The 15,390-nt window shown below is 38.8% G+C and overlaps 2 protein-coding genes across 2 annotated transcripts in view; one reads left to right on the top strand and one right to left on the bottom strand.

The window, feature by feature from the left end:
• Positions 1-8,253, bottom strand: part of LOC101847131 (phosphatidylinositol 3,4,5-trisphosphate 3-phosphatase TPTE2) — a 16,626-nt gene extending 8,373 nt beyond the window's left edge. The window contains exons 1-9 of the mRNA XM_035971489.1: positions 8,021-8,253; positions 7,232-7,547; positions 6,253-6,459; positions 5,774-5,899; positions 4,248-4,414; positions 3,484-3,548; positions 2,742-2,802; positions 1,024-1,105; positions 1-27 (exon numbers count right to left, since the gene is read on the bottom strand). The exon at positions 1-27 is cut by the window's left edge and continues 124 nt beyond it. Coding sequence (XP_035827382.1) covers positions 1-27; positions 1,024-1,105; positions 2,742-2,802; positions 3,484-3,548; positions 4,248-4,414; positions 5,774-5,899; positions 6,253-6,459; positions 7,232-7,449 — 953 coding nt within the window. The 5' untranslated portion in view covers positions 7,450-7,547; positions 8,021-8,253. The remainder of the gene's footprint in view (positions 28-1,023; positions 1,106-2,741; positions 2,803-3,483; positions 3,549-4,247; positions 4,415-5,773; positions 5,900-6,252; positions 6,460-7,231; positions 7,548-8,020) is intronic.
• A 687-nt stretch (positions 8,254-8,940) lies between these two features.
• LOC106012650 (ankyrin repeat and LEM domain-containing protein 2) overlaps positions 8,941-15,390 on the top strand; it is a gene marked incomplete at its 3' end in the record, with an annotated part of 8,191 nt that continues 1,741 nt past the window's right edge. The window contains exons 1-6 of the mRNA XM_035971486.1: positions 8,941-8,994; positions 11,046-11,251; positions 12,092-12,238; positions 13,043-13,221; positions 13,601-13,774; positions 15,215-15,390. Coding sequence (XP_035827379.1) covers positions 8,978-8,994; positions 11,046-11,251; positions 12,092-12,238; positions 13,043-13,221; positions 13,601-13,774; positions 15,215-15,390 — 899 coding nt within the window. The remainder of the gene's footprint in view (positions 8,995-11,045; positions 11,252-12,091; positions 12,239-13,042; positions 13,222-13,600; positions 13,775-15,214) is intronic.

Genomic DNA, 15,390 nt, shown 5'->3' on the forward strand with positions numbered 1-15,390 from the left:
GCGTTTGCCGTGAACTCAAGCATTTCCCTGAAACAGCAACAAAGATAAGACAAGATTAGATAATATTATATGTGAGGCAGCGTGGTGAAATCAGGCTTTCGTCAAATTAATCAAAGTGAAGAAACTGGCTTTTTTCCGCAGTTTGTGAACTTTTACAGAATTTTCGTTATTTTCTGTTTCATACCCATTAAAGAACACGTTTCGATGCGGATTTTACTGGAAAATGGTTGACTAAAGGCACAAAAATGTAGATTTTCGGTTTCCACAGACTCTCAAGATAAGAAAATAACTAATCTTTGGCGGCCATTTTCTCGCTAAGTTTACCTCTGAAACCAAGTGACCATCACCTCCTTTACTCACAAATATCTCGACTTGAATCCAAAATAAATGGATATTTTTTTCATCCTTTAAGAAATCAATGAGAGCCTGATTCCACCTCGTCATGATACATATTAACCCACATGGAAATAGTAACATAATGATGGAATACACTTAAACATAGCTAATCAGTGCAGTGAAATTAAGAAAGCTTATTACATATTTAAAAAAAAAAAAGAAAGAAAATTGGAACGGAAAATAAGCTTATTACACTTCTAGAAAATAGTAATGCTAGAAAATCTTTCAGTGGGTGATGTAGTCACAGAAAAAAAAAGGCACTTAAACGAAATAAAATGTAAACTATTCCTTTTACAAACCAGCCAAACATAAGAACAGTTCCTCTAGCGCAAAGGGGAAACCTGCCACATGAAGAAATAAAACACTACTAGAGTATGTTTAACACTGTGCCGCCTCCTCTCGCCCACTGGAGATGTTTGGAGATGTTTGGAGATGTTTGGAGATGTTTGGAGATGTTTGGAGATGTTTGGAGATGTCTGGAGATGTCTGGAGATGTTTGGAGATGTTTGGAGATGTTTGGAGATGTTTGGAGATGTTTGGAGATGTTTGGCGATGTTTACCACCCAGTTCCTTTGGACTTCCCCCAAAATATGCTGGCAAAGTGTTAAATCAAAGAAAATTATTCACCTAAGCTTAGGCACGTTATGATCGTCAATGTAAACTCTCTCGACATTGTTGAAGAAGAGAGTTTCGTTGTAGTCTCTTTCACCTGAGGATGGGAAAGACTTCATTATAATAATAATAATAATAATCGTAATAATAATAATAATAATAATAATAATACTAATAATAATAATAAGCATTCGTACAGCGCACAATCCTGCTCAAATACTTAATTATAAAACATAAGTCACTCAACTCTGTTTTAACTGACTGAAAGTTCTATCGCTAGAATTTGAGCCCTTCTGAGTTAACATCAACATCAACTGGCCAAACTCACAATTTTTGTATCAAAAAAACTTTTATCAGGATACTCTCTGGACTAGTCACAAACTGGACAAAGAAAAACAATAAACAACAATAAGTTACGACTATAGAATACGACCATTATATCAGAACTGCAGAATTTCTCATGAAATTAATACCATACCAAACACTTGAGAAAATGATATTTTGGTAGCAGGAGATTGAATACAGGTTTAACACCCTTTTCATGACTAAGATTCTCCCAGAGATAGACCCCAGGATTTAACCTTCATCTCAGATCGGACAAGCAATAAGAGATCCAGGCAAGTTAGTGGAGAGTCTTGAACCATCCCCCATCCCCCCAAAAAATACAAACAAAACAAACAACAACAACAACAACTCAAGTGCAAGAAAGTCGTACTGGGGACTAGAATCAGGGCCAACCACATAACAGCCTTGCATGACATCAACTGGGCTTATGGTGAACCCCTTGATGAGATGACAGAACAAAGCAGGTTACGTATTCTATCTATATTCATATATATACTAGCTGGGCCCCATTTCGATGAAAGGAATGATTGGTGCTTTAATATCAATTAAAAGTCATTGGCATACTATATTTACACTCTACTGGAATGGGGCAATAAATCTTGAGAGATGCAAAAAATTAAAGGTCTAGATCAATACTCTCAAAACAAAATGCGCCTCGCGAAATATCACTTCCGGATTTTCTAAAATTACAGAGACAGAAGTGTCGGCCTACAAAAGCGATCGGCGAAATAAACAAATTTAGTTTTTTGCAGCAAAGCTGTCTCAAAACTGAAAAAACCAAGGGCGTCATGCTATGGAGAATATTTTAAAGAATTTTTTGGCGAAAACCGCATGTCGATCGATGCAGCCATTAAAAAGCTTTTTGAATAGCAACATTCGGCCACCACAAATAGATAATAGATACACATGAAGCAGAAATTGTCCACAATAGTGACCCGTGGTTAAGGGAAAAGAATAGTTGTCTCAGAAGGGTGGCCATCTTGGACAGCTTCACTATGATGTGGAAAAAACATGAGGGGGGAAGTGAGAAGTGGTTATTTGTACAAGTAATTGTCTCAGACAGGTGGTCGTTACAGCAACGATGACTGGATAAACATTTCATGAAACTGAGACACCCTGAATTTCCCGGACACAATTGTTTGGAAGAGGAAGAAAGAAATTTACTTCTGGAAACACATATGATATATATAATAATAATAATAATAATAATATGATAATAGATTGCATTTCTATAGCGCTCTATCCCATACAAGTATAAGCTCTGAGCACTTTACACCAATCACATGATCATTCACACAAGAGAAAATATTTCACAGAAACAAAAAACCCCCAGCTCAACCAACTATATGACAAAGAGAAAGTTCTCGACTGAGAGCAGTGATACTTACTACACAAGTTGTAGATTCTGTAATGTCCCCCGTGCTTGGTGTTGAAGAATCGAGCAACTTCCTATCAGCAAAAGAAAATGAAAAAGTAAGTATTTCAACATGAAAAATAAAATGAAACAACTCTAGTTGAACATACAACTCTATTTCAACCCTGGAAGACATACACTGAAAAAACCCCCCCAACCTTTTCTTAACTGTTTACGACAAGAAGCATTATATCAGAAAAACTCTTCCGTCATCCGCACAAATCTGGTTCCAGACTACATTGAGCCGAGTGAGTGAAGCTAACAGTTAGTGAAATATGTCAAAACTGTACATGAATGAACACATAAAACTTCAAGTAACTTGATTAAGCCAAAGTCATAGCTGGGATTATTTAGTAATACCAAGACAATGACGCTATAAGGAACAGATGTCTGCTTGAGATTATCAAGGGAGCTACTCTATGAATGTTCTTCAAGAAAAACAGAGAATAACAGTCCCGTCTGGGTAGTATGCAGCCCTTGAAATCCAACTCGTAAGTAGGCCTATGTATTCACATTCTCATTTTATTTTTCTGGGTAAGTGCTTTACTGCGCTCCCAACTGCATACAGCATTGTGAGTGCGCGGGACACATTAAACATTTTCAGTTGGTAGGAAATTTTGAATTTTGCCTGGGTGGTGGCCGAAGCCTTTTGCCTGGGTGGTGCCGAAGCCTACTCTTATCAATCACTTTCTCAACTTTCTGCCCATTTCACTCACCGCAACAGGATTTCTGTATAGCGCCATCACTCCTTTGGAGGGGAAAGACATTGCGATCACTCTTTCTGTGGAGAACAGAAACCAAAGGGTAGAACGAAATGAGCTGCTAGGCAACATTGTTGCAACTGATCACATTCTGGCAAAACCAACCAGCAGGAATGGGGGGGAACAAGCCGCATATTTCAAAACAAAACATCACAACCCAAAGAATTGTTCAGCTCTGAACTGAAAAGCCAAGACAAAATTAACAAGCAGGATATCTATGCCATGCCATATTCAGAGACCAGTCAACTGTTACAAAGTTCACTAAAGATGTTGAGATTGTAGGCAAGACTACAGTTTGTGGAGTTACAGTTAACTGCGAGTCCGTACGATAAAGGACACAGTTTACCATGACAATTCAAAACGTTTAATGTTCCATTCAACACTGTAAGATTAATAACGAGACAGAATCTCTGAATTTAATGTTCGTTTCTGAGAGGACTCAGCCACATGGGTTGTCTTGAAAACTCCCCCAAAACAACCCGCGTTCAATGCCCATTTGGGGATTCAAACCAGGGCCATCTACTCCATTGTCCAGCATAATGCCACCTGAACTAACAGACCACTCCAGAACATCTAGAAGGTTGTTGTTTTTGTTGTTGTTTTCAAATCCCTTTAGCTGCGAGCATTTTGCTCTCCATCTAGAAGGTATAGACGTGCATACAGTGGGAGGTTCAAGTGAAATAAGTACAAATGGAACATGAAGGAAACCAATTTATTACCTGTGATATAGCAGAGGTCAAGGTCAAAACCGTCTTTTTGGTAGCGCCGTTTGTTCTGGGACACCATCTGTCTGGTTGCCTTGGCCACTTGCCGATGCTGCACAATCATGATGTAAACAATCCTCACCACTCGGATGATTCGGATTATTCTGCCAATAACCACCAGTCTGAAAAACACGAAACAAAGATTTGCTTAGTTTTATATCTATCTATGCATGTGGCGGAAATCTATACTGTATATCATCATCATCATTGCCTTTCTCACCCTGCACCAGGGTATAGGCCACGGACAAGCACCCTCCACTTTTCTCTATCCTGGGCTAGCCTCTTGATGTTATTCCATGTCTTCCCACTTTTCTGTACATCAATTTCTGTGATTCTTCTCCAGGTTCCACGAGGTCTTCCCCTTGATCTCTCTTTTGGCTTTGTCCGCTGTCCTTCATTGTTCCTGCTGATACAGAAGCTCCTCCATCTCCCAAGATCGAAAAATAGAAAGCTGTGTTTGTTCGTGTTTCTGTAACTTACTGTTTTTTACTGGGTTGGGTAGTTGGCCCTCCGCAAACTGGCACTTTTCGGCCGACCAGATCTATGCACTTTTAGTCGCCTCTTACGACACGCAGTACCACAGCAGGTGTATTCTTTGCTCCCCCATAGTAAAACTATGGGGCCCCCCACCAGCAGGGGTGATACTGTATGCTATATGATAAATAAAGACAACAGGTGATGCAAACTTTATAAACGTATCATATAACTCTAAAGGCTATGCAAACTTATAAACATATTTTAAAAAAATGATTAAACAACAATCCAAAAGCAATTTAAAGTTGGACCCAGTGTATGCATGAATTGGTAGGCGTCGGAGTGACATGATATTAAAAAAAACAGCTTCCTGTAAACCATACATATATATACATATATATATTGCTGGTATTTATGGACAACAAACAAATACTACACTTATGTTAACCAACAAATAACGAACAATCTGACACACACCAAAGATCTGACGCAATCTTTGTGCGGCAGCGTGGTGAAACCAGGCACTTGTCTAAATGATCAAATCAAAGAAACTGGTGTTTTTCAAGCCGTTCGGCAATTGCTTTCTAATTTTCTTCTCTTCTTTTTTGTTTTGTTTTTTTGGCTCAACACCTTTTACGTTCAGTCAAAAACCTATTTGTCTGTGAGTTTTACTGAAAGACATTGATTAAAGGCACAAAAAAGGTAAATTTTCAGATTCCAAGGACTCTCAGGCTATGGAAATGATCAAACTTTGGCAGCCATTTTCTCATAAATTTTCCCTCTGAAACCAGGCGTCCTTCATCTCTTTCAATGGCAAATATCTCGACATCCATTCAACATAGATTGATATTTTTTTTACCAAAAGCAAGGCAAATGAACAGCTTTTAAGATGAAATCAATGACTCCACCCAAAAATTTACGAGCGCCTGATTCCACCACGTCTTGCCACATTTTTTCCCACCATTAGCTGAAAGTGGAGGAAAGAACGACAACGTTCGTCTACTCACTGAGCGTATCTACTGCTCCCCGAACAGCCTGAGTCGGACAAGGCCATAAACACCACGTCCACGATGAACGAAATCATCACAACGAAAAAGTCCAACACGTCCAGCCAGTTGTAAAGAAAGCTTTTCCTGTAAATGAACAAGTTGTTCACAAAAGTTGTATACAAAAATTTAAGCGTTGTATTTGGATAACATACATGATGATGAAGGATATCAGGCACAGATTTCAGGTACATAATAGCACCACCCAAAAATGTATTATAATACAAAAAAAAGACAGAAATTTCCTACAATGTAAAATATAAGCACAAAAAGATCACAGAAATTTCTACAAAAAGTATATTTAGGGCCAAATGCAGTTTTCAAAAGTTAAAAAGACAAAAACTATTGTAGTGGAAATATTCAACTTTTCAGAAGTGAAAATCAGTCGGTTTTAATAAATACAAACATCAAGTTGACAACTCTTTAACTATAAAACTTACCCTTGATAAAATATTCGAGCCACAACTTCAACGACAAAATAACAAATGATGATGTGCGAGATGATTTCCAAAGGCTGGTCATTGGTTGCACAACTGTACAGTGAAAGATCTACGATGACGAGAATAAAGTCCAGAAGAATCAATATGACGGTGAAAGCTCGGAAGTAAAGGTTTTCGATGACTCGCTGTACAGCTCGCTGCACTCTCCTGGAAGGAAAAAAAAAAGAAAAGAAACGAATTAAAAAAAAAATATTGATAATTATAGTAATAATAATAATTGCAAAATAATTTTGGACCATATATCACCTGTTTCTAGCTGAGTACTCGTTACCACCAAGGAGAAGTAAGGAAAATTCAAGATTTTAAAAAAGTGCCTTCCCCATGGAAACACAGGTTAAGCCATATCTAGGCTGATGGGATTTGAACCCATGGCAATATGATTGAGAGTCCGTCTAACCACTAGACCACCGATGCCACTATCCTACGAAAATCTTATTAAAAAATCAAATTGAGAAATTACTTGGAAAAAGTCTTTTTATGAAACAAAAGCAACAAGCTGACTGTGGATTTTTCCAAGCCTATAAGAAAACCTAGACAGGTTATAAAAGTTCTACAGAATTATGGCTCACATTGCAGATAACAGTCTAAACAGAGCACCACAGGACAAGTTTAAAAAAATAAAAAATTCAATAGAGATGTGTGAGAAAAACAACAACAAAAGAAATGAAGAGTATGCAGCATCAAAGAATGTGGCAAAGACGATCATAAAAATCCTTCCAATAAATTTACAGTGGATTCCACTAAACCGAACACGGTTTATCCGAAAACAGCTTGTTAAATTGAACAAAAATATAATCCCACATTTTTTCTTCCTATGGAGCAGCTCCTTTCAATTTAAAACTGCTAAATCCCAAAAAATTTGGCGGTCCCGCAGATTTAAGTTTAAGCAGATTTCACCGTATTTGAGAAAAAAACGTACTCAAAGTCACTCTTTGGGGCAAACGGATCTCCTGCAGGGTCAGCAGCATACTCCACCCCCGACTTGTTCTCCAACTCGTAAAACGTAACTTTCCCCTCCTCCTTTTCACCAGCTTCTATCTGCGCGTCTGTGATTTCTGCAGCATCTGCAGTCGTGATGGAATTTCTAGGACTCCCTTTTTCGACATCGGAATTGCCAAACTTTTCGTAAGCTGCCATGTTGAGGCCACTGACAAGTGCGTCGAGGGTCGGCGTTGATGAATGATGCTCCGAGAAGCTGTGGCCTTTGTTCCTCAGCCAGCGTAATCTTCCATCAGCTGTAGGAAGAGAACATGAGGAAAATATCCAGGTATCATATAGGCTATCATATTGATTACAAGTACCGAAAGTTCAAATATTATAGAGGCCTATATACACACAGAATTGTCAGATATTCTGTCGGTGAACAGGTCCAGTTCTATATATAGGATGTCCGGTATAACTGGCCTCTCCAAACACCTTCAAACAGTCACACATGCCAATCTAGCACAGGAGACTTCTCTAGCATCACAGAAGAGAAGTTGTAGTCTTATATTATCACCACCACCCGTAACCACTAGTAGGTAGGGTCTATCTCCCCACAACGCACGACCGAAAGAAAAAAAAGCGAAGAGCAAAAGAGGCTGCAAATAGAAACATTGAAAAAAATCAACAACCCCAAAAGAACCCCTGAAACCAACAAGTCTCCAATACCTTACCACACACAGACAACTCAATGTTATAAGTTTGCAAGTGTTATCTTAGGATTTACCTTTGAAATAGACACATAAAGTGCTGAAACTACCCTCAGCTGTATCAGTATCACCGTCACAGTGATATCCGAAAAGGGGGAGGTGCCCGGCCAAAAAAAAAGTAAAAAGCTTCTACACGGACACACACAAAAAAACTCTAACGAGAACGTTGAAACGAGTCAACTTTAAAAATAGAAAAAGGGAATATTTTAGTCAGAAGAATAAACTGATTGACCAATTGTATCTAGGAAATATATTATAGGAGTATTTATCAAAGTGAATGAACAACACACAAAAAAAAGACCGAACTAACAAACTTTGAGATAAACAATTATTTTCGTCTATGATAACACAGTGACCTTGGTGAACTTTAACCTAAAAGGGCAAGTTTACTTTGTGTCGAAGGCAATGATTCGCCACTTATAGAAGAATTTAAAAAATAGCACTGGAAAAATACTATCAAACTATGTTAGCGGCGTAATCACTGAGTTTTATTTTTGGAAAGAGCAATTTCTATCCAGAATTCATCATTAAAAAATTTATCAACAAATATTGAGCTTTGGTCAATACCAAGAAGGAATATAAATGTTACCTTGGCCTTATTTTCACATTATTTTACGAATAATTTTTAGAACAATTGAAGTCTATCTATCCAGAATCTAGATTCTAGATCTAGAAATCTAGATCTAGATATATGCAAGTGGTTAGTGGTTAGCAGGTCAAATGCTTTTGTGCTGAAAAAAATATTTTTCTAGGTTATGGTGGGCAACATATATTTGGAGTGAAGATCAATCAAACACTTTTTGTGTTACTCTACAGCCTAAAAATATGATTCATTGATGCAGTGAACCAACTTCTATCTAAAACACGATGGGTTAAAATTAACTGACAGACCCCGAATTTTTCGTCTATCTGTAGAGGTCAATGTGTCCAATCAACAGCCACGTAGCATATCGGGAAATTTCAAGCAATTCAAAATGGCCGAAAAACATAGGTGAGACTGCTAGCTCTTCTACTAGCGAAACTCTTTTGCTTGGAACAGCAATACCTCTTTAATTTGTTGCTTTTTAATCTTTCGATGCGTGTGTTTGTTATCTAATTGTTCTGTTTTCAAGAGCTTTACCAAAATGTTTTATTTTCGGTGAATTAAGTGATCGAGTTCGGGCGGTACAGACTGCGACTGAATTCATGACATGAGTCACTCATGAGAGAGAGAGTAGAGAGAGAGAGAGAGAGAGAGAGAGAGAGAGAGAGAGAGAGAGAGAGAGAGAGAGAGAGAGTTGAACTTGAGTGCTTGATTCCACTTGAAGTTGTGAAGGGACTGTAGATCATGAAGAGCTGGGGTACCCAATCTGATCTGGAGTCTCCTAGTTTTAGATTAGTTGAGTCTGATAGAGAGGTCTGGAGATCTTGATATCTAGATCGGCACGGACAGTGAAAGTTGAATAGGCCTACCCTTTGACGCCTTTGTGGGCCTTGGTCTTGGGATTTTGAGGAAGCCAGTAAAGTTTGGCAATCTCTGGTTTTGGCCCCAATGCTTGCCAAAAGACTAGACCATGGAATTTAGAAGATCTTGATCTAGATATTAGATCTAGATCTAGATCTAGATCTAGTAACTTCATTCATAGGGGACAGGGTATTTTTCAATTTTGTGACTTTTTTAACTTTCTCTCAACTAGATCTAGATCTAGATGTATTTCTACCATAGGCTACCCATATATAGATCTAGGAGGCCATCTCCATTCGAACTCGAGTCTGATCAGATTTTTTATCTATAGATTCGTACTCAAGTCCGAAAATGGGTTTTAGTCTATTCGGACACGGGTCCGAAAAAAAAAAAAAGTTTTATTTATTCGGACTAGATCTAGGCTTGTAAGTGAGTTATGTGAGTATAAGAACGTTACATAATATAACTGTTGTCAGGGGATTTTACGTAAAACCAGAATTAGAACAAAAATGATCTACGTCTAGTAGACTGTAATTGTATCAAAGGCAGGTCAAAAGACTGCACTCTCATTGCGAAGGAAATAGCAGTATCCACGTACAGAAACAACTGCTTCCACCCTTAGCCCCCACCTATCGGTGTAACAAGCACAGCCAACCAATGCCACCCTTCACTGCCATGTAACAATGATTTCAGGAATTTTTTTCACGGCTGGCCGTACGGTTAGGGCGTCAGGCATTGGACAAACTAATTTCTGGCCTCTGGCTACCCAGGAACGTTTCTGTGGTGGCTGGCTACTCTAGCACTCTCTCGGGCAGTAGTGAAGTTTCACACCCACACTACCATGACCATCTGCATCACTCAGGGCTCACATGATGGGGTAACATCTACCCCCAAATTGCACCCCTACCCCCCTTCCTCGTCCGGCAGCATGGCATTAAGTTTAGAGCTGGTGGATCAAAACTTGCAAATTTTTTTTCTAATCGGGGATGAACTGGCAAAACATTTTCCGTCTTAAACAGGTTATTAAAGAGGAATTTATCAAGGGGGGAGCGGGGATATTCTGTTAAGAAAGGCTTACGTTTTACACAGGTTTCTGTTAAGGCAGGTTCGACTGTACTCTGATACAGTCATTAGTCGCATCTCTTGGATCTTTTTCCAATCAAAGTCAAAGAACCCTGATTGGATTTGCGTTATAATATAAAATCAGACTTTTTGCTTGAATTCAGTTTCTGTCAGGCTGTGTACAACCTCTTGTACATGACATTACTGGCATGAAAATACACATATATTTTATAAATATATTTTGTGTCTGTGTGCAATATTTGCCCGTCTTAGAAAATTACATGAAAATACACATTTTTGTTCGCACTAATTTTTGCGAGTATTTCAGTGCATGTTATTTGCCATGCTTGTTTGGTTGGTTACATAATCTTGATCTGTGAGGGTTCTTGAAGCTGATTTTTTGTTTTGTTGCAAACACTGAGGAAAACCTACAATTTTGGTGATGGAGAAGTCGGCAGGTTTGCTTCCCACAGTTTTTGTTTTTCTGGATTACGCTGTCAAATGTTTCTAAATATTTTCATTTTTCCATGTTTCAGAATGTCGTCTGACAATGAATACGAAATGTCTCTCAACGCAAAAATTAAGGAATTGTCCAGCGATTACAGTGACCAAAAGCTGCAGCTGTTACTCAAAGAGCACGGGTTTGGCCATCTCCCGTTCTCTGAAGCCACCAAAAATCTCCTGGTGAAGAAGCTTGCGAGGAAAATGTTGGGCCCAGACCCAGCGCAAGAAGACAGTGCTGGTAAGTTGTATGTTAATTAGTTGTATGTTAATTAGTTGTATGTTAATTAGTTGTATGTTAATTAGTTTTAAATATTTCCTTTCTCATTGGGGAAAGCAAAGATACACAAGTTTGCATTAAAATTAGTGATTTTTTGTTCTGTGTAGTATGTTCTTTACAGATAATAGTCATTATAAAGATGCATTACTTTAGTTATGTTAGTTTACTTGTCATGGACAAGAGTATTTACTGAGTATGACAATGTGATTTGTGTTATTTTCAGACATGATTATTTTGGTATGGTAGCCAGTGCCTGTAAATTTAGTTCTGCCTTTCTCATATAATATATGGTTGGGATATTTTAAAATGAAAATGAACCTCACCTTAAGCGAAAATTCTTGAAATCTTTATGGTAAGGGGAAGCCATGAACTCTTGGTAGTATTACATTTTTTTTGTTCTGACTGAATAAGTGAATATGTGTTCCTATGTCATATATTTACAGTCAAGCCTGCTCTAACAGTCACCTGTCCAAGACAATGACCAGTACAAAAAGCAACTTCCCACTCCCCCCCCTCCCCCCTTGTATTTAAAAAAAAAATTATTATTATTTATTACATTATTCTAGACATCCACCTATCTAAGACAACGACCTTTCTCCGTGACAACGGATGGTCGTCAGAGACAATTTTCACTGTAGCCCACCTAGCCTTAGAAAGATAACTCATACTGACATACGCAGATGGTTTTGTCACAAATAAAAGTTTACTCCAGGTATTATGTGCATATATATATAATATATATATATATATATATAAAAATATAGAGTTTTCATTTGCAATTTAAACTGTCTCTTGTTTCAGAGAATGTTTCCAGCCCATCCAACCTGTCGCCTCAAAGCAAGACCTCAGAGAGCAGGAAAAGCGACAGTTCAGGACCCACGGATGGTTGTACCGCCGCGGACTCAAACCCAAACAAAACACACTACGCTGTCTGCATTCCTGGACTAGGTGGGTGACTTTGTAAATGTTCCTGGTCCTTTGTACCAGAGACATCAGATGTCATGTACTTTAAACTTTAAACGATTTCTGTTTGTTTGAGATAATTTTTTGTTTCCCAGCTTTTCCCAGCTTTTTTGTTTTTTTCTTGACGAGAATTTTTTTTCATGCTTTAAAAAAGAAGTTGCCATATAAAATCCCTTGGTTCCACTTATATCAAGTATATTTCTTAACGCAGATAGTGAAAATAAAAGGGAAGCAACAGAAATGTGGACTCTTAGAAGACTTTTAAGAATTTCATGGACAGAAAAGAAGTCAAACGAGGAATTACTTAAAGAATCCCACTGATTTGAAGAATTGGGAAGCAACAAATGCATTGTCTAGGACATTTGACTGGACGTAAAGACTTTGAACATCTTGCTCTCACTGGGTAAAGTAGAAGGCAAACGAGGCTGGGATAGACCCAAAGAAAACTTATTCAGAAAACATAAACGGATGGGTGATGGGGAAACACACACCGGATTATGTAGAATTTTTTAGAGCATCCGAGCAGAGAAATGAATAGAGGGCTATGATCGTCGGTGTCTATTTCAGATCTGGCACGGTATGATGATGGTAATTCTTAATGCAGATTTTTTTGTGACTATGACAGTGCTCAGGAAGTTGTTGGCGGTCTCCCACTTAATTTTTTTGGAGCATTATTACGTTTTCAGAATGGTACTTTGATAATTCTCGTCATCACCTTTTTAGTTGAATTTGACTTATTTGTTTTATCATCTTGGTAAGTGAAACATCTTTTCTTCATTATTTTTACAGTGAACACCATCACAGTGGCCAGCGACTTCAAACAAGTCCTGAAGCTGATGAAAGAACACAAGTGTGACAACCCGCGCATGCTGTCCTTCCCAAACCTACAGGAAGCCACAGCGTTTTCTAAAAAGACCACAGCTGTCGAAGTTTGCAAAGGCGCCAACATCAAGTCGAGTTATCCAAATGTAAGTCGCTTGGTTTACTTATAGCCTGGAAGTTACTATTCCTATAAAAGCAAATGGTAGAAAAGGTTAGAGAGCAGGAAAGGAGGTGAAAGGAGAAAAGTTTAGAGAAGAACATTTTCTGTCGCAGTTAGTTTTCGAACCTGGGACTATTGATGAGGCAAACACTATAACCTCTAGACCATGAGAGCCCCCTTAGAACTTTGAAAGCTGCTTTGTATAGGAATAAGTTTATATTGCACAGGGTCATTAATTTGATTTCCAGTAGGAATTATTCAGCATCAGGCAATCAGGCAGTCTTACTTTATGACAAATTTTAGAAATGAGAAATGAACTACCAGTTTTTGCCTTATAATGTCTTTCGTCTTTTCTTGTCTTGAAGGAAAAAGCAGAAGTGGAGACAGGAGAAGTGAAGCTGTTCCCCTCCCTCACCCCTCCACAACTGAACAAGTTTCGGATTCACTTGGAGAAAGGCCTGCTGGATTACGCCAAGGAATGCATCGCAGTCAATCCACGGTACCTGATCGGCAACGGAGACATGCCAACAATACTGAAGGTACGGAATGGAAGAGGTTTACTTTTGTTTTCTGTGGTTACAACCATCCTCCCAATGGGAAACGGTCACTGATAACGACAATTGAAAAGAGATAAACGCACTTCCCAGGACTCTTGAATTGACATAGAGGCTTTGTACATTTTGCTCTCTCTGGGAAAATCTAAGTGGAAAGAGGGAGAAGTAGACTAAGGATCACTTCCTGGGAGAACTTAAATAGATGGAGGAAGTAGACTAAGGATCACTTACTTGGAGAACTTAAATAGATGGAGGAAGTAGACTAAGGATCACCTACTTGGAGAACTTAAATAGATGGATGAAGTAGACTAAGGATCACTTACTTGGAGAATTAAATAGATGGATGAAGTAGACTAAGGATCACCTACTTGGAGAACTTAAATAGATGGAGGAAGTAGACTAAAGATCACTTACTTGGAGAACTTAAATAGATGGATGAAGTAGACTAAGGATCACTTTCTGGGAGAACTTAAATAGATGGATGAAGTAGACTTAGGATCACTTACTTGGAGAATTAAATAGATGGATGAAGTAGACTAAGGATCACCTACTTAGAGAATTAAACAGATGGATGAAGAGAACATCAATATATGAGTGAAGAGAACACAAGTAGATATGTGAAGTGAACATAAATGAATGGGTGAAGGAAAAGTACCAGGACATGCCAGATACAGGGCAAAGATGTCATTACATTCACTGTCAACTTCACCATGGCTATCTAGAGATACAGTCTAGCATGCACACAGGAAACGCACACTTAGCAAACACGCATTTACTGAACTCGCACACTTACTGAACATTCTCATAGCAAACGCACACATTGCAAACACGCATTTACTGAACTCGCACACTTACTGAACATGCTCATTGCAAACACACACATAGCAAACAGGTTTTCAGGTCCTATATTTTTCCTCATACACGATGTATTATATTCTTTGTATTTAAAAGACGTACATAGCGAGATTGGTACCCAGCCAAAAAGATTTCCGCGCCACGTGGATTTCACTAAGTGTGCGTGCTAGACTGTGTACTCATGGAGAGGCAACCATTTTGTCTTTGAATACAGCTGGTTAGTTTACAGGACTCGTAATCGTGAAGTTGTGGGTTCGGGGGTTCGAGCCGTGGGCCCGACGTTGTGTCCTTGGGAAAGGCACTTAACACGAATTTTCCTCACTTCACCCAGGTAGGAATGGGTACCCGGCCATAGACAGCGAAAGATCTTGTCAGTATATTAGTGTTTTAGCACCTGTAAATGGCTGCTTGCTCTGTATGCTTCCCAGGAAGCTGAGATTGTTTCAGAGTGCTCTCAGGTCTGCTGGGGTAATAGTATAAATTGTGAAGTGCATAGAGCTTACTGTTGAGTGGAGATGTGCGCTATACAAATGCTATCTATTATTATTATTGTTATAACTATTATTACAGGAAGGACCACGGTACAATGCTCTGCACGCGTGTGTGGTGGCCAATCAGCTCGCTTCGTGCCAGCTGGTGATGGGGACAGTGAGTGACGCAGAGTACCTAAAGAGAATGTACGGCAGCTTGCCGCGGTCGCAGGAAATCTCACACAGGCTGGTGGACCTATACCTCAACACCCCGGA

Source organism: Aplysia californica, unplaced genomic scaffold, assembly GCF_000002075.1.
Source record: "Aplysia californica isolate F4 #8 unplaced genomic scaffold, AplCal3.0 scaffold00443, whole genome shotgun sequence".
Classification (NCBI taxonomy): Eukaryota; Metazoa; Mollusca; class Gastropoda; order Aplysiida; family Aplysiidae; genus Aplysia; species Aplysia californica.